Here is a 25,117-nt window from a genome sequence, read left to right as displayed (position 1 = left end):
TCTCAAAACGTAAAGATGAGCACTGCTACATTGCGACAAGCGAGTGTTTCTTGTTCAAAACAAAACACTTTCTCCCTAAGCCAGGGTTTCAGTAATTGTTGAGACCATTAACTTTAAGTGTGGAATTCAGAAATACTGTTACAATTGGATTGGTGTTATCTAAAATAGCTAAAGTAATAAGAACAGTTGGTAGAAGTATCAGGGAGTATGATGTCTGGAATACAAAGGCTTTTTGCCCCAGGTTTTCTTTGGCTGGGGTGGAGTGAATGTTTCTAAGCTACAGCTTATTTGCTACATTTAAGGAGGAAATAAGCAGACCCTTTCCCAAACATCCAAATGTCTAGCTCCTAGGTTCAAGTATGTTTCATTGGTGATTGTAGTTGTCCGAAGAAACGTTTTACAGTATTTCTGAAAAAAGAGACGTTAGAATCAATCGTTGTTTCTGTTTTTAGTCAAATTTTGGATTTGTTTTCCCTTGGCTGTGTGTATGTTCGAAATGTGACTAAAGTAAAGGGAATCTCACCGAAGGCCTGAATCCCCACAGGTGTCATAGGGACCCCTGCAAATCTCTTGCACTGGATTAAAAAGTTAGCTGGTGGGATTGTGATATTTCTGGCCAGTCTCTCTCCAGTTATGGCTTTGGTGGGATTATGGATAAAAGGCAAACTCTGGGTGTGAACACAGTGAGAAAAAGTAAGCCATTAACCTCGATTAATACACCTGTTTTAAAACCAAGACCATCTCCAGGAATGGCTCTCCTACAGCCTGTACCTGGAAGTCATAAGCCAGCTCCTCGCTTTCTTATGGCTACACACAGTGTACAGTCCTGTCTCTGTAGTGACTCCTGTGCCTTTTTTCCCCCCTGCCATGGACTGTTTGCACTCTATTCCCTCCTTTCCTGCCTCAGGTCATAGCCTTCAGACTGGTTTCCCTGCTTCCAGATCTGGTACCCTAACAACCTACCCTCTGCTTTTCCAGTGGGGCATCTTTCTAAAACGGAAGCGAGATCCAGCCCCTCTCTCCTTCTGTCCTCCCGTGACTTCCCCTGGTTCTGAGGTTAGCACGTGAACATTTAGCTCACAGTAGTTCCTTCGTGATCTAGCGGCTTTTCCATCCTCTTCTCTGCCAAGGCTCCCCCCTACCCCCACTCGGTGCAGCACCCCTCATTTCATTAGCACAGAAAAACTTGTACTTCCTGGAAGGCATCGTGTGGTTTTATGCCTCTGTGTGCCTTTACCAATGTTTCCTTTGTTTGGAGAGCCATTTTCTACTTGTCCCCAGGGCTACCCATCCTTTCAAACTTAGTCCAAGCTGCTCTTCTTTAGGTAAAAATTTCCTGCTCTGCCCTATGTGATTTAAATGCCCTGGTCTCTGGGCCTCTCTGAGTACTTACCCCACCTTCTGCACTCATGGATTTACTCATCTGTAAATCCTCCCTCCCCCACGCCTGCACTCATGCTTGCCAGCCCTCTCACATCAAGGCAGATGCAGAAAAATGCTAAGTTTCGAATGACGCACTCCGGTAAATGGGAAGGCAAGAGGACCACAGTGCCATCATCCCAAGCTGGACGTGACCGCTTCCAGGACTGAATGAGAGAATCCCGCAACACCTGACCAGACCCGCTCTTGACCTGCCAGTTGGGAAACTCTGCGGCAGCTTGCAGGCTCCTTGGGACCAGGACCAGGTCTCAGGCTTTACATCTCCAGGGCCTTAGCCAAATGCCTCTCGCTGAGCATCAGTGCTTAGTAAACAGTCATTTGCTGAAGGTGTGACAAGGCAGCCATTGTAATTCAATTTGAAAGTTGAATGACTTTAAGGCAGGAGTGCATTGATAAACACTCTTTATGAAAGTTGTAGTGCTCAAATTGCTTTCATCTAAATTGTATGTTCAGGATAAAGAGGGGTGAAGTGGAGGAAGAAGTGGAAATTGGAGTAGGATTCTGATCAGAAGGGGAGAAAGTTTTTTTTGGTTCCGAGGAGTGTGTATATGGTTCTGTGTGTGTGTGTGTGTGTGTGTGTGTGTGTGTATGTGTTGATGTTGTTGTTTTTAACCTCTCCCAAGGTGAATTTTCCCCCACTTAGCATTTTCCTGCAAGGGATTCCATTGTAGATAGAAGAGTTGTAATAAATTCATGTTTGGCATGTTCTCCTTGATTATAGTGCATCTGTGATATTTCTCTTTGGTCTTCAAGGACCTCGATAGACCTGTAGAACAATCAAGCAACACCGCGGAAATTCTAAATTCAACAGCGTGATTTTGTTTAATAGAGAGATCATTCTTTCTGTCTGGGAAGATTTTATAGACAAAAGAAAGAGCAAGTACATACATAAAAGGTTTTTTTTTTTTTTAATGTAAGGCAATTTAATAACTTTCCGAGAATAGAGTGGTTGCAAATAAATGTTGCAGGAAAAGTAAAAAGCATATTTTTCTCCTTGGCCGCATGAGCTCTTCAGACCTGTTGGTGCCTGACAGGTGCTGGTGCTGGCCGGTGCTGTCCTGCCTGGCTGAGGACTGGGTTTTGGGTGTGCATCCTTGGCTACCGCACTGGTTTCTTTTGTTTTTGTTTTGTTTTGTTTGTTTACCTTTTCTTGACAGTAGAAGGAAAAAAAACGAGGCAGCAGACCAGCAGGCGTGGGTGGGCCAGACGGCTGCACAGTCTGGCAATGCTACATTCCTTCATTACAGCCTGCTTGCCATTTTATAACAGTGTGCGATTTATTCTCCCTAAATCTGTTTTCATCTTATGGGATTTCAAGTTAGAATGCATAGCTAGAGCCCAGAAAGCACAAAATAATGATCCCGCCCTTTGGTTTTTGAAAACTAGGAAGGCTTTCTGTTCCCTGTTTAACTCTTTGTAGCCTGAAGGTAACTTTTCCTCTGTTCTTAAAAAGTGTCAAGATACCTCAGTGAATGTAGTTTGAACCTGCTTATACCCGAGGAATGATTCTGGACATGGTTTGCCTTAAACAGAGAACATTTGGTTTTTCTTTTTAGGCATGGGGCTTCCAACCATGCCAGTAAACCATAGAGCTAGCTGTACGTACAGATGTGAACTTTAAAAACAACATTAGACGGTTGGTGATTATTTGATTCCATCATTTGTAGTGATTTGGGGGACTTGAGTGGGAGTTGCATTTGTATCAATTATTTGTTTACTTATTTATCGCAGAGTTTCTGAGAAGGAGACACCAAGTTTTAATGCTCTCTTAATTTTTAGACAAAGTCTTTAGAAGAAAACAGAGGCAGCTTTCTCAAGTGACAAAAACAGCGTATTTTTACTAGCCCACTAGTAGTGTAGTGTTGGGCCCACTTTTTCTTGAACGTTTACTTTTTTTCATAGTTTTGGGTAATTAAGATCCAGGAGGTCACGGTCATCCCAGTGCAGCCAAGAAGTATCTGTTTCTGTTTTTTGGGTTTTTTTTTTTTTAGGCAGTATGCACTTTTTAGTTGGCGATTTCTTGAACTTACTGGCATCGTGTGGCTTGATTTAAGATTGAGTAATTCATGCCATGGTTGTTTAATTTGGTGAAAAGCTGGCTATGACCAGAGAGCAGACTGTTAGGAAATGGTCATGTTTTAAGTTTGCGTGCGTGTATAAGTGGAGTATTTTGGGTTCATTCATCTCTTGCCAATCTTCGTTGTTAAGGAATCGTCTTGCATTCATATTTACATCATCTTCAGAATCCTGTGTTTCTGCCACTCTCGTAAAAACTGACTCGGGTTTGTAAGGTAGAGCTTCGTGCTTGGAATTCATCAGGAAAAGCCTCCTTTGTATCTCCTGCAAGAAGGACCGAAGGCCTGCACTGTGTACTGGCTGCCAGAAGTTTTTATAGTAATACTTTGTATCTAGGCTCTGGCTCTTACCATTAAATGTGCTTTTTATAGAGTACCAAGTTATAAATGTCGTGCAGCTACGGCATATTAATCTTACTGCAAAGATTTAATGAGGCAGTTGTTTTGCGATGGACACTAGTGGGAGAAGGGAGCGACAGAGTTTTACTTTACCACTGAGCTGCAGAAATATTCCTTGCCTGGTAATAATTATAACCACATGATCTCTTAGTTTTTCTTTCTTTTGCCAGTGCTTTTCCATGCAAAAGTGGCTTGGAAGGAGGTCCACTTCGAGGCAGTGAAATGGGTTGGAAATTGGGCTGTTTTCTCAGTGGTTTGACATTTTAGCTTTGATCAGGCATGGGATCCTTGTTGCACGGAGAGAAATATGTAAGATGAGTTTCAAGAATACAGATAGTCTTTGCCAGTCCACTGAGATGGCTTTTAGATATTCATTACTTTGACTTGACTTTTATATAGGTTATAAAAAGTAAATGTGGTGAAACCTCATTTTTACATGGACAGAATAGAATTTCTGCTGGTTGGCCTTAAACTGATCCCGCACTTGAAATTAATTGAAGTCCATGGGTTTATTGCCTCCAACACTTTTAAGCCAGTGCAATTTTTCATTTTCCCCAAAGTTGAAATTTTATTAAACCAAGTTATAGCAATAACAACCCTATGAAGGGGAGGATGAGAAGGAAAGCACCACCTGCCAGAGAGCATAATAAGGGGAAAAACATACTTCTTTTGAGTTTCCATTTATAAGTAAAGTTAACAAAATTGGAAACAGAGAGCTGCCATTTATTTTTTGTAATAATAATTGTGTCTTTGTTCCAAAATTAAGTCTTTTATCCAGGTTAGAACACTATCCATGCAGGGCTTCACAGCAACCTTTAGAAGGGATGAGCTGGGAAGCAGGTGGTGCCGTGAGCTCAGTAGTGATGGACGTCACAGGTCTGAGTGGCGTCCTTTAGGTCAAAGGACAGAGAGTCCGGCCTGCAGCTGGGATGGGGTTTGCGGTTGTAGTGCAGGGATCTGTGGATATTTAAAAATACTGCCTTTCGGGGTAGTTGGGAGCACAACAATCGAGTTGAAAGAACAGTTGTCTTTCTTGAAGTGGTGTTGGGAGAAGGGCAGTTCTTACAGGCATGAACCTTGTATTTATAACCCCTTAGGTTGAAGTCAGAGACTTGAGTGGCTCGCGGAGTAATACAATTATTTTTTATGATTGGATCTCAAAGGACTTTATAAAAACTGCATAACTAAGGCCATGTGCAATTATTGAAGTGTAGCCACCTGTGGGAAAGAAATGGTCGACCATGTAAGCTTTCCAGAATCTTCCTTACATCAACTGACTTTAGGAACGGAGCCCCCTAACACAAATAAACATCTTTTGAATGGGCGAGAAATAATTCTTCATGGGAGTGAAGGTTGGGAAAAAAAAATCTACTCGCAGAGAGAGAGCAAGAGAGAGAGAGAGACTGAGATCCTAGCACTCGTTACGCCAAGACATCATAGGCTATAATCCCACCCCACACCCCAAGAGGGTCCCTCTTAAGTGGTGACCTAAAAACAAATTCGCCAGTTGGCTGGAGCCTGCATCCTAAAGTTGCAGCAGAAGTGAATAAGCTTGACTGACTTCAGTCCCTAAAGGTTTCTATCTGTAAATGCAGCAGTGGAAGCAAAAACATTTTTTATTAGTCTTAAAATGACCCTTATTTTAATAACTAGCCACAGTGTCAGAAGCACGGACAGGAGTCATCCTTAAGCTTTGAAGAGTTCAAGCATCATGCGTGCGTTCCTATTTGTTTGATATTTTTTTTTTTTTTTTAAAGATTATTTATTTATTTATTTGACAGAGAGAGATCACAAGTAGGCAGAGAGGCAGGCAGAGAGAGAGAGAGGAGGAAGCAGGCTCCCTGCTGAGCAGAGAGCCCGATGCGGGACTCGATCCCAGGACCCTGAGATCATGACCTGAGCCGAAGGCAGCGGCTTAACCACTGAGCCACCCAGGCGCCCTTGTTTGATATTTTTGATACTGGATTCGTGTAAAGTGTCCATATTCTTGAATAATAAGGAAAGTGAGTTTTTTACCATTTTTCTCTGCGTGCTACTGAAAGTATTCAGAGTGTCTTCTTATTTAAAAACAGGCCTGCAAACTTGATGCATAGCATTTAAATAATCGTATTAAAATTCAGACCTAGCCCCCACATTTCCCTCAGTGCTATCAGTTTTATGAGAAACTGGAATCTCATGCTAAACAAGGGAGAATATTCAGCGTGTGCCGACTGCCTTCCAACAAGTGCTTAGTGGTGTGAGGGCCCGTCTGCCGGAATTGGGACGGTTATTTATTTTCTGGACTTTCTTTCTAATTTGGCAGTATTCTAGCACATAGTTTTAGTTTGTTGGAGATCTTTGAACCACTGCCTATTTGTTGCGTCTGCGGCTCTACATGAAACATCTGAAACCAGCAAAGTCAAATGTGATGGGATCATCGTGCCAATTTTGGGAAATGTAGGCATGTAGGTACTTTTTAATTCGGTGGTACCCGATCTGTTCCTGTTTATAGCAAAAATAGCAGTTGAAGGACTTTTTATGTACGTTCTGTTTCCCCCTCACTCTTCTCCCTTTTTATCATCACTAAGTAATATTTACTAAGCCCTCACCTGGCCACAGTGCTATGCTGGGCAAAGTACAAGACACACAGAAAAGATCCCGTGATCACTCCCCCGGGAATGAGCAGCCAAACCCCCAGTCTATTGAAACGGGCCCTGTGTAGAGCATGGAGATAATAATTTTCCAGATGGCAAATCAACCCAAATTACCAATTCACTTAAACACTACGTTCTTTAAAAACGAATCAACAAACAGAATACTCGTTCTTTGAGATGAGAACTCTGCTTTGTTCATGAACCCAAGAGATTATTATATATGTTGAAATGGAAGTTGATTTTGGCATACGTGAATCATCTGAAGGGTGGTGATAGAGTGAAGTTTATTGCAGACGTGAAGAAAGGCTTTAGAACAACTGCCAGCAAAAAGGGGACCACAGTGACTTGTAAGGAGTAGGGTTTGTAGATGCGTGTTACACGCTGGGCATCAAAGAGCAGCATTTCCATACGGGACGATGGTGGAGTGGTGGCACTTACAGACTTTTCTAAGAAATCTGGGCTAATTTTGATTCTGTGAATTCTTGATTTTAACATTTCAAATTTTATCTCCCCATATGAAAAAAAATTGACTACAGATAATGCATTACATATTTCTTAGGTATCTTGATACAACTCTTTTATAACCATTTTATTGACTATATTTTGAGACATAATTTTATATTTCTGACATCGGAGGACTTTTCGCTGTTAGAAATTAATGTCCCATAAATTATGTCACCGATTATATTACCCAGTTTCCCCTAAAGAGGCATATTCTCTCTTTCTCTTCCTTCCCCACCTTTGCTTTCTTGTGAAGAAGAGGGGTGCCACCAAGATGTTTGGGGGCACGTCTCTAAGTTGAGTCAAAGACAGCACATAGAGTCAAAAAGTATTTAAAGTATGTATAGAGCTCTAAGTAAAAATGTTACGTGTGTTTTACTCTCTTACTCTCTGTTGCTATTTGTGTATGATTCTTAGGGGTAGGCTAGAACTATTTGTAGTTTTACTGCCACCTTAGCTTTTCCACATTGGTAATGCTGGTGTAAGTCGTCGACTTAATTGTAATTTATAATTGCTCCTCGTATGTATTGCTTTTTTTGGGTGATTGCTTGTTTGAAAACAGGAGACATGCCAATATATTTACACTTGAATCCGTGTTTGTAAGAATGGTTTGCTGCATGGTAGAGCTTATTTTGCTATCGCTGTCTAACAAATAATGGGGTAACTGTGTGTTTTGACCGGTTTGTAAGTAAAGGTCAATTTCGTGCCTATGGTAATTAGCTTAGCTTATTCTAGACTTTTGGCTAATTCGGGTAATTTCCCGTGAAACAGTATATTTAGCAGAAAGGGAATTCATTCTTAAGCACAGTGGTTTTTTTTTCCCTTTACATCGGAGACTTTAATTTTAAAAGTGATTTATCTCTACCTTTTAAGCAAAAGCGCCGAAAAGGCCCTGAAAAATGGCAACGTTCACCTGAAAGGTGGACGGATGAGTTACTTGAAGGAAGCGAGGAGAAGAGTCCCGCGTGGTGGAGGAAAGGCAAAGCTTCCACCCTCCTGAAGCGACACCTCTTAGGGAAGACTCACTTTGGGTTCCGGTAGAATAAAATGTGCCCGAAGCCCTCCTTTTGCAGCTTTGAGGAAAATGGTGCTTCTGTTTTTGGTAGCAAGAAGATTAAACGTTACTTGAAAAGAACCCGTCTTTAAATCCCATACTTACAGTCTTGCTTTTCTTTCAGACCCCAACTGTAAACTTGAAGACAAGGCTGAAGATGGAGAGGCACTAGACTGTAAGAAGAGGCCGGAAGACGGAGAGGAGCTGGAAGACGAGGCTGTGCACAGCTGTGACAGCTGCCTCCAGGTGTTTGAGTCACTGAGCGACATCACCGAACACAAGATTAATCAATGTCAGTTGACAGGTAAACAATACTTATCACTCCTTGTCTTCGCACACTGTTCTATTTCTGATTTTTTCAGTTTGTACTTTTTCTTTCTCTCTCTCCCCATTGTTTTACTCCCACACTTGAACACATAGGTACGTCTAGAAGTGCTTTAGGAAGAATTCTAAGATGGTGGTTTGTGGCAAACTCAGCGTCACGGTCCGTAAGAGTATGAATTGAACCTGATTTTCATAGCTAGTGGGTATTTTTCCTTCCTCCCTTCCTTCCTTCTTGAATCCAGAATCTAACATGATGGTTATAATAAAGTTAAAAAAAAAAAAAAAAGAAAGAAGAAGAAAAACTTTTGAATAGTTTTTCAAAGAAATGTAGAGTATCTTAACTTATTTTGATGTAAATATCACTTCCTCAGGGGAACTTTGCTTGATGCCTCTGTGCCTGAGTTTGGTACCTTTTTGTGTTCCCACATAGTACCCCCTATCCATTACATCTTAACAGTTTCCATGCCATGTGTTCACTTCCCTCTGTCCCTCTTTAGACTCCGAGCTCACGGATGGCAGAAACTGTGTCTTATTTGTCATTGTATTCCCTGAGCCTTGCACAGTGCCTGGCCCACAGTAGATTCCCACAAAGGTGCGGCTGTTATTCTGGATCCGATTTAAAATAACAAGAAGGGTGACGACATGTTCAGTTTAATGGTTGAATAAAACTAACACTCAGTTTGCCAAATTTCTATCCTCCTTAGAAAAAGTCTCTAAGAACAGACTATATCAGGCTGAGTGGGACATTTTAGGTAGATACATTTTTTTAGATTCCTGTCATTTTTCTCCTATTTGAAGCTGACATTCTCTGGCTGTGTGTGTGTGTGTGTGTGTGTGTGTGTAACTCTCTCTTTCTCTCCTTCTCTTAGTTTCCCAGCACGAATCTTTCTTCCATTACCCATGTATAGGAAGTGTATTTAGTAAAAAGTGATTCTCCAACTGTTTTTTATAGAATATTGATATTTTTGTAAGATTTTAAAAGGTGTTCCATTTTAGTCAGGGTTTCTGAACAGATATTGGTGGGAATGTTGGATTAAGTCCAATGAAATAGGCTTCTTTATTAAAGCGCACTGTTGGGGCGCCTGGGTGTCTCAGTGGGTTAAAGCCTCTGCCTTCGGCTCAGGTCATGATCTCAGGGTCCTGGGATCAGGCCCCGCATACGCATACGGATCCCTGCTCAGTGGGGAGCCTGCTTCCCCACATCTCTCTCTGCCTGCCTCTCTGCCTACTTGTGATCTCCGCCTCTCAAATAAATAAATAAATCTTTTAAAAAAAAAAGTGCACTGTGGATCTTTACAAAGGGACTACAGTGACTAAGTTTAGGCCTTAGAATCTTCTTTCTTTCAGAAAACCCATTTCCTTTGGTTGGAACTTAAGTCTGACCATTGATGTTACATATATAAATACTGGCCATAATACATATTTTCTGTGGTTTTTAGGATTTTTGGTTACTTTTATCTTGTTATAGTACCAAACTTAGGAAAAATTACAAAAACAATCCATAGACTACCCAGCACTATTTACTTAATTCACTGACTCAATGGTTATTTATATTTCATCCCATTTACTCTATTATTATCTTTTTCTTTCACTGATTTTTTCTTAATCACCTGAGAAAAGACTGGTGACATCCAACCCTTTTAAATATATCTTACATATTTCCTAAGAACAAATATTCTCTCACGTGACCACAGCATACTTCTTGAACTCAGAAAAGTTAACATTTAACACCGTAAGAAAACTATTATCTAATCCATGATCGATATTTAAATGTGAATATTTATTTCAGTAATGTCCTTTAGAGCTTTTCTTCTTGTCTAGGATTTGGGATCATGTAGAACATTTACTTGTCATGTCTCTTTTGTTTCCTTTTACCTGGAATGATCCCTCAGCCTTTCTTTGTCTTTCTTGATCGTGATATTTTTTAAGAGTCTCTGTCAGCTACTTTATAGAGTACCTCTCTGTATTTAGGATTTGGGCTTACCGATTACATTCGAGTTACATCATTCTGTGGCAGGAACACCACCCAAATGATGTTGTGCTCTACTGCGTGCATTAGGTCTGGAGGCATGTGATGCTGATTTGTCCTCATGTTGATGATGTTAACACTGAATACTTCTTTAAGGTGGTGCCCACCAACTTTCTCCAGCGTAAAGTTACTATCTTCCCTTTCTAAGTAATAAATAATTTGTGGGAAGATGCTTTGACACCATATAAATATCCTCATCCTCATAAAAATCCATTAACTCTGTAATTTTTGTCGTTATTAGCCTTCTACCACAATTTCCTTTCTTATTCGTTCACTTTTTTGTTTATTGGTATCACTTTGGGCTTTTGGATTTTACTGTATTCAGTGTCAAAATTCATTACTGTTATTATTTGGTGCCTGAGATTTAGCCAGTGGGAATCCCTTCAGACAGGATCTTGTGTTGGTTTCATATGTCTCCATCTATTTGAGGACTTACCTTAGTTTCAGCTGAACATAAATGCCCCAGGCTCATCATATTCTTGTCCCAGTCCCATAATTAGCCTCCCCCCCCCCCCCCCAAGGAGCTCTCATTCTTTTAAGAAGAAATGTATTTAGAAACCACGATATGGGCACTAGGGAAGTGTATATGTAAATTTAATATAATATACACATGAGAACCATGTGTTCATGTTGATGCTTCTATTTCAATCCAACACTTCAGGTTCATCCCCAGGTTCCTCTCCATCTTTGTTACTACAGTCTTTGGCAGTGAGAAACCTAGCTTCATCATCCCTAATATATTGACAAGAGTATGCTTTAAGCCATTTCTGAGTTGCTTACTCATATCATCAAGACAAGCAGACCAACTAACTAGTTTCACAGCTGCTTACTAATGCTATAATTTTAATGTAACATCTACATACAGTGAAATTGATAAATCATAAGTGTACAATGATGAATTTTGACAAAACACATATACCCACATGATCCACATCCCTCTTGAGATAATTTCCTGCATCCTAGAAATTTCTCTCGTACCCCTTTCTGATCAATAATGCTCCGCTAGAAGTCACTAGCTTTTAAGTTGCTTAAACCACAGATTAGTTTGAGAACATCTTGTGAGTGGAATCATGCAGTAGATACTCTTGGAGTCCAGCTTCTTTTGTTCAGTATATTGCCTGTGAGAGTCATCCATGTTGTGTAGATGAATAATGTGTTCTTTTTTATTGCTGAGTAGTGTTCCATAATTTGAATGTGTCATGATTTGTTTCTGTTCTCTCATTGGGAGACATTTTGGTTATTTTTAGCTTTTGGTTTTTATGAATAAAGTTGTGACTCTCCCTAGATAGGTCTTTCTGTTTTATTTTTCTTGATTTAATAAGTAGGGATAGAATTGCTGAGTCATGGGAAAAGGGTGGTGAGATACCTTGAACTGTATAAAGCACTTTGGAACCTTTTCCCAAAGTGGTTGCTCCATTTTACACTCCCACTAGCCATGTTGAGAGTTCCAGTTGTGCTACCTTGCTCACATGTGTGTTGTAGTCTTTTTAAATTTAGCATTCTTTTGGGTGTGTATTGGTGTTCTTTGTGGATTTATGTGCATTTTCTAGCTCATATACATTTAATTGACTCCACTTAGTGCATTTTTTTATCCCTTAGAATGCATAATTTTTGGAAAGTCCCATTAAATGCAGACAATTAGTACGATTCTGTTTTCAGTAGAATACCTGGTGTTTTAAAAGAAGGTTTACTCATGTAGAATCATCACTACTGTTTGAGCAAAGACATAGGGACTTGACTGACATGGCTGGTGTATACTACGCCAGCAAGAAATCTTACCTTAGGTGAGAGTGGGCTGTTAAACAACCCTTCAGTTCTGTTTAGCGTTTATTTTTTATTGAGTTTCTGCCATATAGTCATCCTTACGTTCAGCTTTATGAAATAGAATAGAAGCAAAAGATACTATTCCTTTACAACTTTATATATTATATAATATGTGTTCCTTTATATATTATACAACTTTAATATCAGTGCAGAAAATACTGGATTTTCAGCACATGGTATGGTGAAGATATTTATGGGTTAAATATGGTTTTTCTTCAAAGGTGAAAAAAAAAACTCACCCTAATAAAATATTTGTTTATTTTGATCTTAAGCTTTCTAAAAGTAGGGAATCTAGTTTGTGTTCACATACCACAACCTTTTAATCAAAGGTAGGAAAACAGACTTATTTGTGACAACGAAAGACATTTCAGGAAAGGTGAATCTGGGAAGACTTCGTCCTGTTTGCTGTTATTTCAGGATGATTTCTCTGGGAGGGTAGAAGACTGACGTGGAAAAGCAAAAGTGGAGCACAGAGAGAGAGAAAAGGGGGGGGCCGAAATCAGCAATCATTCACATTTGTTGAAGGTGTTGAAGTTGAAACTTGAGTTGGCGAAGGGTACCCTTCAGACTAATCTGAAAAAGATTAAAGATCCTTGGAAGTATTTTAATTAAAAAAGGTAACACGATGCTTTTACCTTCTTCTTTGATTAAATCATTTTAATGTAAGTTGGGAGGTCCAAGTCTTCCCATTCATGTTTCCTGCTTCTTGAGTTAACTCTTTTCCTGCTGCTTTTGTTTGTTTTCCCCTACCCCATGGACAAAGGATCCATAGGGTAGGGAAAAGCAAAGGAGGAGAAAGTGTCCTCCTTTGGCAAGGAAGGTATTTCCAGTTTTATCTTCCCCTCTTAATGTACTCTTTCTCTCACTGATTTTTTTTCACTCTCTTTGTCTTTTAACTTCATCTGGCCCCATTTGTATCCTTGTTCATTCCCTCAGATTCCTGTCCTTTCTGTAAGACTCTTCGTCTTTGGATTTTCCCTATTTCTCTGCTTCCTTTCTGCTTGGTTTACAGTCTCCCTTCGCTTCCTCCATTTTTCCCTTGCTCTTTTCCTTCCCTTCTATTAAACTTGACGTCTTTACTTCCATGTGTGGGCCACCCCAGCGACCCCATAAACCTGAAGACTTTTTGGTCAATGATTCACATGAAGAAAGGGGATTCTGAGTAATGTTCTGAAGGATTAACTGTAGAGTAGACTTAGGAGAGAAAGCAATGTTAAAACTTGTTGATTTGTAAAATAATAGAAAACTGAGGTATTCTATGGTATGACACCTGCTGGAGTTACTGAGGGGAGTTCGATTGTCAGAGAACTGGTAGATACTTGATTTCAGATTCTTTCCATCCTATAACTGAGGGTTTCCTGGTAACTTGAAATTTGTTCGTTTGGTGACTTTCATCCCCAAGGGTGAGGCACATTCCTTGGGGAGCCTGCCCAGATGAAAACTGATTCATTCTACAGTAGAAGTCTTGAAACCCTGCTATAGCTTTACCAAGTGACCCCAGAGTAGACCGAGCCTTAGAAGATGAAGTTCAAATAGGGAACGAGTTGACCATTTCTAGACCCAGATTTGAAAGTCATCATGTGGATTAAGTATGCCCCAGATCAGTTCATGAGTAGATTTTAGTAACCTTGACTGAACTCAGCCACTGGGGACCTAGAGATCTAAGGGATCGTACACATAATTCATGGAGTTCATCACTGAGAGGTGTTCTGGAATGTGGGCACTCTTCTGGACAAGCACTCTGATCTAGGAAACAAAACAGTCCATAAGGATAAGGAGGGACAAAGTGGCACGCATCAGGAAGAGTTCTTTCTTTTTGTCTCATGGTGCAATTTTCTTCTCGTATGCAGTCCAACATGTGTAAGTAAGTTATGGATCATCCCTGCTTGAAGGAATACAGGGAAGGAGGAAAGGAAAAAAAAAAATTAAATCCCACTTTTCAATTGTAGCAGTAGATGGAAACCACCTGTCCTGCCTCGGCCTTGCTTTCCTTTTCTTGGAGGCTGGAAGGGAGGGAAATCAACAGTCTAATGCTGTTGGGACTCTCTGATGCAGAAGACAGATTATCAAAATATATATTTAAAGAAGGAAAAGCACAGAGAACCTCTCATTTTACTAATCCACAAACCCTATCATTTCTTGCCAATTCCCTTAGGGGGTGGGGAGGGCTGGAAGCCAGAGGGGTCTCATCACACTTCTCAACAAAGATTTAATAGCAGGGTGCTATGGGGAAGGCTGAGATTACGGAGACTTTATTATGCTTACAAAACTGAGTACGAACTAGCATTGTAAATCATCAAAACTAAGCTACACTTAACAGGATAAATGTGTAAAGTGCATTTGGTAATACTGTATGCTTGTTGTTCTGAGTCAGTTTTCTCTTCTCTCCTGCTAATTTGCAAACTTGAGTCGTCTGTTAAGTGTTCTTTCACATCATTAAAGCGAATTGCCTGGGTATAAATGCAGAAAAACCTGAATAACATTGTATTAGTTCTTAACCCTCTGGCCCACCATAACATTGGTAAAATGAGTGAGTAGAGATGCGTATCACAGCAAGCCTGTCAGACTTTGGGGGGGCATGTTTGTAGACCAGATTTTTAAAACCCTAGCGTATTTGTGGCTCCTTTACAAATATTATTATTACTGTACAGGCTCACGTTTTTGAGGAAAATGAACTTAATTGAGAAGTAGATGCTGTGCATCCGATAAAATAATGTGTTCATTTAATTTAATTTTAAAAGTTATGAGACTTCTTGGAAGCTTCAGTAGGTTTTGTGTACTGAAGACTTTTCAACATCTGGATTTTTTTTTTTTTTCCAAAGAATTTTTTTTTTAAGAAGTGAAAGTGATTGTACATGTGTTATATGGTTGTGGTAAATTAAAGACTGGCTGGTTCCATCTAAAAACCAGTATGCCAGGGCGCCTGGGTGGCTCAGTGGGTTAAGCCTCTGCCTTCGGCTCAGGTCATGGTCCCAGGGTCCTTGGATCGAGTCCCGTATCGGGCTCTCTGCTCAACAGGGAGCTTGCTTCCCTCTCTCTCTCTGCCTGCCTCTTTGTCTACTTGTGATCTCTGTCTGTCAAGTAAATAAAAAAATCTATAAAAAACAAACAAACAAACAAACAAACCAGTATGCCAATAGCTAGTTCTGTTGGCAAAGGGTATTAAGGAAACTGAGTATTTTATGGAATGAAGCACTATTTTCATGGAAGCATGTTGAAACTGTTTTTAAGACTTTTGTTTTTTCCTTTCTAAAGCGTTAGTTGAAATAAAGTACATGAAATAAATGTGGTATTTTAACTTTTTAGCTTATATTAATTATATTTAAGGCTTATAACTTATTTGCATATTTCTGTGTTAATTTTTGTATTAATTCATTATTCATACTTTTTTATTAATCATTTATGTGTTAATTAGCTATCTATTTCTATATAATTAGGCTAAAGGCATTGTGTGTTTTATTTTTTTCCCTCTATTTTGATCAATTCCGTGTGTCCTACCTTAAATTTTTTTTTTTTAGATTTTTTTTTTTAAGATTTTATTTATTTGTTAGAGAGAGAGAGAGAGAGAGTGCACAAAGGGAGAGGGAGAAGCAGACTCCCTGCTGAGAAGGGAACCACCGAGTGCAGGGACTCCATCCCAGGACCCTGAGATCATTACTGATCCCCAGGCAGACACTTAACCGACTGAGCCACCAGGGTGCCCTTATTTTATTTTTTTTCTTGTTTTGTTTGTTTTTTTAGCCTATTTTTTTCCTCCAAATCCCCAAGCCCCCAAAATGCAGTTTCACGGCCTCCACCAATTCCATTCCCGGTCCCTATTCCACACACTTCTTATTTTTTAGACTAGTGTTTTCCAAACTTTGATAAGAAAAAATTAGTTTGCATCTTTGTCATACGTATTTATCAGCACATCTCATAGATGGACGTATGTATACCAACATTTACCAAAGCAGAAATCGAAAACTGAGGTCAAGATGAAACACACAGGTATTTAAAATAAATTTATGTTGTTTTGAAGTCCTGGTCCAGATTCACTTTTTGAACAATTCATTTTAATGACTGTCTTCCCGAGCCACCAAAGATCGAATGCGCGTTGTTGTTACACTTTTCAGTGAGGTTCATCATCATCATCCATGGTGGATCTAAGCCCATATTTCAAATAACTTTCCTGATAATGTCAGTTTTGTTTCACAGTTTGGAATCAGGTCTGATTAAATCGCTTCCATCCTTTATGCAGTGGCTGACAAACAGCTTTTTCTAGGAGTGGCCGTGGCCAGATTTGCCATTTTCTTGGTGATTACTTGTGTTCCACTATCAATGTCCTGCAGTTTTCCTCACAGAAGACTTTAAAAACCACTTGTCAAAATTTGAGGATTTGTGCAAATTATACTAACTTACATTCCCTAATATGATCCCAAAGTCTCTTTTACTGGGCTCGGTAGACCTGCATTATTTTGAAGCATGGGAAGGGACTGGAAAAGCAAGGGGACCCCAGGCTGATGGGGGGTACGAAATATCTTCCTGCTCCCAAGAAGGTCTGCTTTGTTTCTGGCTGGTGTCTGTTCTGATTGGTTAATAAATATTCAGAGTATCTTCTCTGTCCTAGGATTTGTACCCTGTATTGCAGAGACCATTCTTCTTGACTGCCATATGCTACATCGTGTGAAAAAGCTCGCTAATCTGTGCTCCTCTCAGTTCAGATGAAGTGATGGGGTTGAGTGTGTTGTTTTCATGGTCTGGTTGGGCCATGACTAAATTCTATACGTTTACAAGAAAAAGCAATCGTCCCTAATTGGTTCCAACCTCTGAGCCCTTGGCCGAGTGAGCTCCTTTCTCTGGGTTTGGAGGAGGGGTCAGTGAATCTATTACCTGCTCTGAAAGCTTTGTTATTTTCACACTGAACTTCCGGTATTAGTATGTAGTCTACTGTTCTCTTCTTAATATATTTGTTTGCGAAATTCTCTGTCAAAACATGAATGTAAACTAATCATTTTTGTTCCATTTTATTCATGCTCATTGAATGCTTTTGTGCACCGTATTTGGGATTTATAAAAGGACTGTACTGATGAGTTATGTTTTCCCACTGTGAATGAGCTATTACCTATATTAATTTACTAAAATTAAATAGTTGAAATGTTGAAGGGGTAACTTAAGAAATATTTTTATGTATTTTTGATGTGCGTTTTGAAATTGGTGCTTTTATTCTCAGCCTGCTTTAATAACTTGTACATCACAAGAAATCTACCGGTTATGAATGAAAAGTTCCTAAAGGGTGAAGGTGCTAGAAATAGAAAATAAATGGGTGCATTCACTCTGTTTTTTACAAGTACAACCTAAGTGGAGGATGTCACATACTCGCTAGAACTATACTTGCAAATTACCTGCTCCTTAATTAATTTGAGGTTTTAGAAATTAGCATTTTGACATGAATATAATCCAAGAAAAAAAATTAGCATTATTTGTCTCTGTAGTAAACATTGTTACCTTTGGATGTCTTGTGGAACCACAACTGTTAGATAAATGGTTTTGCCTTAGTTGTGTAATTGATAATGAATATATAATCATCTAATTCTGTGGTTCCAGGATTTATTTGCCAAAAATTGTAAATAAAATGTCAAGAACATAATCCATGGGAGAATATCTCCAAGAATTTCCACTGCGTCCTTGATGGTCATTGATGGTAATTAAAGCTGTCAGTTTGTCTCTGTGGAGAAGTGTAAAAATTATAAATGAAGGGATGTATTTGGGATGTGGAAACAGTGGGGCCTCTTTTGTGCAGAAGGTGAATTAAAAGAGATCAACGATTTCCTAGGCCCTACGCAGCCATTCAGTCTGTCTTACAAGCGGGGCAGAGCGTAATAATTTGGATACAGTTGTGTGCACACAAGGGCTCTGCCACATGTAGCCTGTTCTCAAACGTGAAATTCAACAGAATAAAACTTGAATTTTTACATGTTTGCACGAGTGCACTTAATTTTTTTTCCCCCCGCATTACCCTACGTAGGATGCTTCCTTTAAAGGGTGGTGAGTTGCTAAAGGAGTGTTAGAAGTAGACTGTTTCCCCATTCTTTCTCTTTGTGCTAGGTCTATGGCTGGGGATCTTGTCTTTGGGGAATGGCAGCAATGTCACAGAGATCTATGACCTCTTAATAGGCCTTGGGAGGGGAAGGCAAGAATCATTCTACACTGTGCCTCAGGGCTTAGTTCCTTTAAACTTCAAGGAATTGGACTGGAACTCTTCACTCCTTCTTTCTTTCAGCTTTACCTTCAGGGGAAATTGATCGATTAGAGGTGATTATTCCACAAACTCTGAACCCTTTTCCCCTCTTTGTTCCAACTGGAGCTTCTCAAAGTTTAAAGGGATTGTGTCTCCTGGGTGTATTGTAGAATGAATTTAAGTAGATTATTGGGTAGAACTCTTTGAACACGCATTAAAAGTGCTAAAAAATATATTTGGAACAGAAGGAAATATTTGAAGCCAAAAGATAAAGAAACATTTGTTTCAGTGCTAATTATAATGTAATTATAGGGGATATTTTTGAGAAACGATTAGTTGCTAGATGTAGAATCATAGTAGTGCTTCAAACCAAGAAAATAACAGGGTCAGTATAACAAATGGACAAATGTGGAAAATCTGGATGGTGTAAGTCCCTAATGGGACCGAAGACATCCATAAATGACTAGGTTTATAGATGTCCTCTGTTAACCACAGCCAGATTCTACTAATTGATGGCTTTTCGTTTTTTCTAACATCTTTGTTTAACAACAACAAAATGATATTTATCTAATTTTTTTTTTGCATGCATGATAGATTTGTCTTATGGACACTGTGGACCTCGTTTGAATGATGTCTCTTACCACATCAATTTAGTTTTTTCCTCTTTAAAAAAATCTAATTCTTCTTCAACTCTATCTACCCACAGAGCAGTATTAGCTCCCCCTGGTGACTAAATAAAAATGTAGACAAGAATGATTGGGTTGATGAGCTTCATTAACTTTAATCTTTAAATGCATAATTAATATTAAGATGCATACAGTAGGCTTGTACTCTGAACTGTTTTCCAAGTAAAAATTCTAATTAGTCTTGAGAAATGTCCATTTTCATATCAGTATCTACATAATGAACCTGGTTGATCTTATGTGGCTTTCTTGGAGTTGTGCCCATTTTAATGACCCCAGAGCTCTTGGTTTTCTGATGTGGGAGATGTTGGAACAGAGGGTAAATATTCAGATCTTCTGTACACTAGGAGCTCATTACCAACAGAAAATAAAAGCAAAAGCAACTACCAATTTACCTATCTCTATCATTCTTATAAAATAGACTTTCTATAGAGAAGGTTATCATTGTTAGAAGATTTAAAAGAAGCATTCTTTTAGAAAAACACTGTTACACATTCAAACACTAAGATGTATGTTTTTGTCATATCAAGAAAACATTTTTATGTTTAATTTACGAATTATTTAGACTGTGTATTTTTCTTACTGAGGTTGACTTTCAGCTTAAGTCTTATAGTTTAATTTGTAAAAAAATTCTCCATCATAATTAAATTATGAGGTTGACAGTTGAGAATGCTTTTATAATCTTTTTGAAAAGAAATCTGTCAAGCCTGTCATGTGCTTATGATTTCTCATATGTAATTTTATTTTCTATGCAATGTATTTGCTTTTCACCCTGTTTTATACTGGTTACCAGAAAGCAAGGTTCTGTGACTCTATGATCCGGTTTTAATTGTTTTATATTAAATATTACATACTATCATTCCTTCAAAAGGGAAGATCTGGAATTTTATCTGAGAGCTAATATTTGGTCTTTTGCTCCCCCTGTTTTTCTGAGACGTATGCTCCTATAATTTAGTGCGCCACCCACAGGCTCACTAACCTTTTGTTTTTCTTCCCTTCCCAGGATTTTATTTTTAGGGCACAAGCCTTAGCCTCTAGGTTTGTGTTTTCCCAAGGCACCTGTCTGTGTGGGGAGAAACGATATGTAACCACTTCTTGGTACCTGAGGTATCATCCTCTTTGGCGTGTGGGAAGTTGTGGGAAACTTCTTTTGGAGTCACTGATGCTGTTTTGTCCCTTAGCCTGAAAGGGCAGTAGAGCTAACAAGCAGCACAACTGAGTGCAGCCTCTCCTCCTCACCTCAGTGTGTTTTGCCCTCCTTCAGATCGCTTGCATTCTCAAGCGAACTGCGTGCCCTTTGTAGTTTCATTTGTCTCAGCCTCAGTAAAGGCACAAAGAACCATGTTTTGCCTTAACTTTTGCTTGTGGTCACTTCCAGTTGGAGCTGAAGCTGGTGCCTCCCGACTAAAGAGGGATAGCTTTCTTCTTGTGAACACTGGTTTACAAATGATACATTTGGGGACCCCCCAGGTGGCTCAGTTGGTTAAGCATCTGACTCTTGGTTTCGGCCCTGGTCATGATCTCATGGGTTGTGGGATCAAGCCCGGAAACGGGACCCCCATGCTCAGTGGGAAGTTTGCTTGAAGAATCTCTCCCTCTGCCCCTCCTCCAGTCCTGTTTTTCTCTCCCTATCAAAAGTAAATAAAATAAATAAATCTTAAGAAAAAAAAAACCCAAGAAACTGACACATTTTTATTAACACAAATATTATTATATTGATTAGCTACTGCAGCATGGCTTAGTATAACCAAAATATGTGGCATCATTTCTTGCTACACAAAGAAGGCTGTGCAGAGATAGTGAAATGAATAGCACCTCTCATTAATTTGTTTTCCCAAATACTGCTGTGCATTTGTCAGCAAGTTCAGCTCAATAAACACTTACCAAGGTCCTACTCTTTACCCACTAAGTACTGGAAACACAGGGCCCAGGATCTTCTGGGAAAAAAATAGTTGAGGGTAGCTCTCTGAGTCCAACCTGGAGGTTTAGGGATGACTTCCAGGAGCATGTGATGCTGTTAGTGATGAGAAGGTGTTAGCTAGACAGGGGCACCAGGCGGATGAAAGAGAAAGAAGAGCAAGGGAGAAGTAGGAAACAGAAGAGTGTCTGTGTGGGCATCTTCAAATAAGAGGAAAAGTACAAGATAGGGAATTAGTGAGATGATATGAATGTATGAATTATCTATTGCTGTGTAATAAGTTACTCGAAAGCCTTCTGACTTAAAACAACAACCTTACAGTTTCTGGATGTCAGGAATTTGGGAACAGCTTCCCTGGGAGATTCTGGTTCAGGGTCTCTTACGAGGTTGTGGTCAAGGAGGTGGCTAGGGCTGCAGCCATCTGAAGGCTTGAGTGGGGACGGAAGATCCACTTCTGAGCTCAATCACATGACAACTGATTGGGCAGCTCAGGTCTTCATCATATGGGCCTCCTCTATGATAATGGCAGCTGACTTTCCTCAGAACAAGTACTCTGAAGACAGGGAGAGGGAAGGATGTGGAAGTTGCAGTGTCTTTATGACCTAATCTTGGGAGTGGCTTACCGTTAATTCTGCCAAATTCTGTTATTGGTCACACAGACTAAGAGACTAATTCTGGTGTGATATGAGAGAGCATTATTACACAAAGGCATCAATACCAGGAGATGGGGATCATTGGGGGCCGTCTTGAAGGTTGGTAAGAGTAGGGTCTGGCCATGAAGGGTGATGGGCTATGCTAAGAACTTAAATTTGATTCTCTGGCCTGTGCTTTTTATGTTGCTTTGAGGAATCCTCAGGTATCACCCAGGAGGTGTGGAAGTAGGGATTGAGTTAGCAGGAGCCCTTCATTCCCTGCAATCAGAACAGCCCAGGCTGGGATTTTTTTATGAACTGGATATTCAAGTAAGATTTTATTTGAATATTGACTTTAGAAACCTAAGAATGTCTGATAATTACTGTTTTAGACAGTGGGTAGCTATTGAAGGTTTTCTTCTGGGGAACATCTGTTCAGGTTGTATGGCACGTGGAGAGTAGATTAGAGGATAGTTGGCAACTCTTGTGATGGCACTATTAAGAGAAGATGGGACCAAAATCAGTACAGTGGAGAGAAGGGTCAAATTTAACAAATATTGAGGAGGTAAAATCATCCACATGTAGTGATTGATTGATTGTGGGTCCTAAGACCTAGGAAAAGACCTACAACAAGCCCTGATGTCTCTGAATTCCTCAGGTGCATTGAGTGACCCTTACCTGACATCAGGAATGAGAAAGAAGTAGGTTAGGTGAGTTCACTTTTTGCTCTTGTTAAGTTTGAGACACTTTTCTGGCTTAATTGTTTGAAATGGCAGTTGTGTACGTAGACCAGAAACCCAGGGTAGACAGGTCATGTATCATACTTGCTGTTTCCCTGACTTGTGGTTTAGTTTCCCTTTGTCAGTCATCTAAGTTTCTTCCCCAGCTTACCCCCATTTGGCAACATTGCTTCTTCTTCTTCTTCTTCTTTTTTTTTTTTAAAGATTTTATTTATTTATTTGACAGAGAGAGATATCACAAGTAGGCAGAGAGGCAGGCAGAGAGAGATGGGGGTCAGGGAAGTAGGCTCCTGCTGAGCAGAGAGCCCGATGCAGAGCTCGATCCCAGGACCCTGAGATCGTGACCTGAGCAGAAGGCAGAGGCTTAACCCACTGAGTCATCCAGGTGCCCCAGCAACACTGCTTCTGATACAGCTTCCCCCCCACAGTCCCATTTTAATAACGAAAAAACTCCTCTCCTTAGGTTGGTTACTACTTAAACTTTGGCTTCTGGTTCGAAGGCCCCTTGTAGCTGGGGGTTGCTACAGCAAGCAGAAGGGGCACCCTGAAAAAGCAAGATGTTCAAAAGCTGAAAGGCTGACTAGTGTTCTTTTCTTTAAAGATGAGGAATTTTGACATACAAGGTTTAATGCCTTATTGAAATCCAGCAAATGGATGCTAAGAAGGGTGCTTTATTCTCACAGGATTAGAGCAGTGGGTTTTCTTTTTAAAAACACATCCTAAGGTTCATCACTATAGGGAATCTTACCACTTAGGAATTACTGGTTATGCCCACCAGCACCCCCTTTTACTCCCCCACCCCCCCAAAAAAATTACCAGGCAGATTTAATTTTCCTATTCATTTTTTTGGAATCTGTGACTATCTTGTGAATCTTAACAGGCTGCTTTTAGGCCTGATTTTTAGACTTGCAGTTCCCAATCATCTCCCTGAGCATTATTTTCATTAAAAATTCCATTAGCTTTAAAAAAATCAATGTAATCATTCAGTAGTAATTAATTCTTACCAATCTTTGAAAGGAAAGATGAATTAACAAAACTTCAAGATGTTAAAATGAGTAAAAAGAGTCGTGTGGTTAATGGGACTAGTAGAGATGTCAGAATAATGGATAGAGGGGTGGATTCTGGTAACTGGCCAGCCACAATGCAAATCTCACTTCTCCAGGAGCTAGCTGTGCGGCCTTAGGCACATTACTTAAATTTTTCATCTAAAGTTTCTTTATCTGTAAAGTAGGGGCAATAATAAAAAGGTAGTAATATTGCCTGCCTCCTAGGGGTGTAACGATTAAATGAGATAATAGATGTATCCTTCCAGTAAGGTGCTTGGCACACAGCGAGCGCTCACTACAAACATAATTATCAGTATTAGTATCATGAAAGGTGGTAATGATTCCTTTAAGAAAAACTCACATGAGTCAGATTCCAGATTTGAATGTCTTCCAAAATCCTGAGAGGCTTTGAAAGAGTTAGTATGACTTAATGCTTGGTATTCAGTGTTAAATTCTCTGCCTTTTAAAATTCAAAAGGGAATAATGTGTGATCAGTGTTGGGGGAAGGGGCAATTGGAGGAAATAAGAGGGAGTTTAATTAAGTATGCTTATCGCCATTCTAATAAGACCTTAATGCTTAGGTATTTATGGAATAGAGAACATCATATTTTGGGAATAAAGAAGAGAGGCCCTGTACCTATATAACATTTTATTCTAACTTTATTCTATACAAAATATTAAAAATTAAGGCCCTGACTTAAGTTTTTGGCCTGCATTCTGGCGTAAGTATAAAAAGATAGTTGCGCACTGGAGAGCATTGAAAAATGTTGTACTCAGAGCTTATTTATTTAGTGGCGAAGAATTTTCCCATACACCTTTTAGAATGCTTTTTGTTGTTTTAAATACTCCCCTGGTTTTGTGAGCTAGTATCCAAAAGACAAAATATTAATTTTAGTTTAGTACAATTAAAAATATTCACACCTTGTTTTTAGTAAGTATGCAGAAGTGTCATGAAATTGGCCTAGCAGTCATGGAGATTCAGGTGATCAGTGGTTTGGAAAATCATCTGGGCTAAGTGAGTTCCTTTAAATGTGGGAGATTCATACTTTTGCTTTTTAGGGGAATAGAGCCTAAAGAAATCCATTTGTGCAACAAATGACCCCAAGACAGTTGACTTTTGCTGTGCACCAAACCTATTAAAGCAACATACTTAATGTGTACATGTTAGTGACTTTTTTACTGTTTTCACATTGTCTGTGATGCGTCATGAGGGTACAAAGAAATGTGAGTCATGAACCCGATTGCAAAGGATAATCTTACTGTGCACTTGGGGAACAAAATACGTGCACCTGAAAAAGTTACATTGGATGCAGTGTGTCATTAAATGACAGAATTCCTAATATGAGCAGTAAGTTCTGTGAGTGTTTAAAGAAGAGAGTGGTTTGGGGCACCTGGGTGGCTCAGTAGATTAAAGCCTCTGCCTTTGGCTCAGGTCATGGTCTCAGGGTCCTGGGATGGAGGCCCGCATCGGGCTCTCTGCTCAGTGGGAAGCCTTGCTTCCTCCTCTCTATCATTCTGCCCGCCTTCCTGCCTACTTGTGACCTCTCTCTCTCTGTCAAATAAATAAATAAAATCTTTAAAAAAAAAAAAAAAAAAAGAAAG

General features: G+C 39.6%; 1 protein-coding gene across 1 annotated transcript in view; it reads left to right on the top strand.

Annotated features, from left to right (window-relative positions):
• Positions 1-25,117, top strand: part of ZNF521 (zinc finger protein 521) — a 277,307-nt gene that overhangs the window by 19,568 nt on the left and 232,622 nt on the right. The window contains 1 exon segment of the mRNA XM_004742857.3: positions 8,227-8,406. Coding sequence (XP_004742914.1) covers positions 8,227-8,406 — 180 coding nt within the window.

Source organism: Mustela putorius, unplaced genomic scaffold (genome assembly GCF_011764305.1).
Source record: "Mustela putorius furo isolate JIRA1106 unplaced genomic scaffold, ASM1176430v1.1 tig00003858_pilon_pilon_pilon, whole genome shotgun sequence".
Taxonomy (NCBI): domain Eukaryota; kingdom Metazoa; phylum Chordata; class Mammalia; order Carnivora; family Mustelidae; genus Mustela; species Mustela putorius.
The sequence above is the reverse complement of the archived record's forward strand: the minus strand, read 5'-3'. Positions and strand labels throughout refer to the sequence as shown.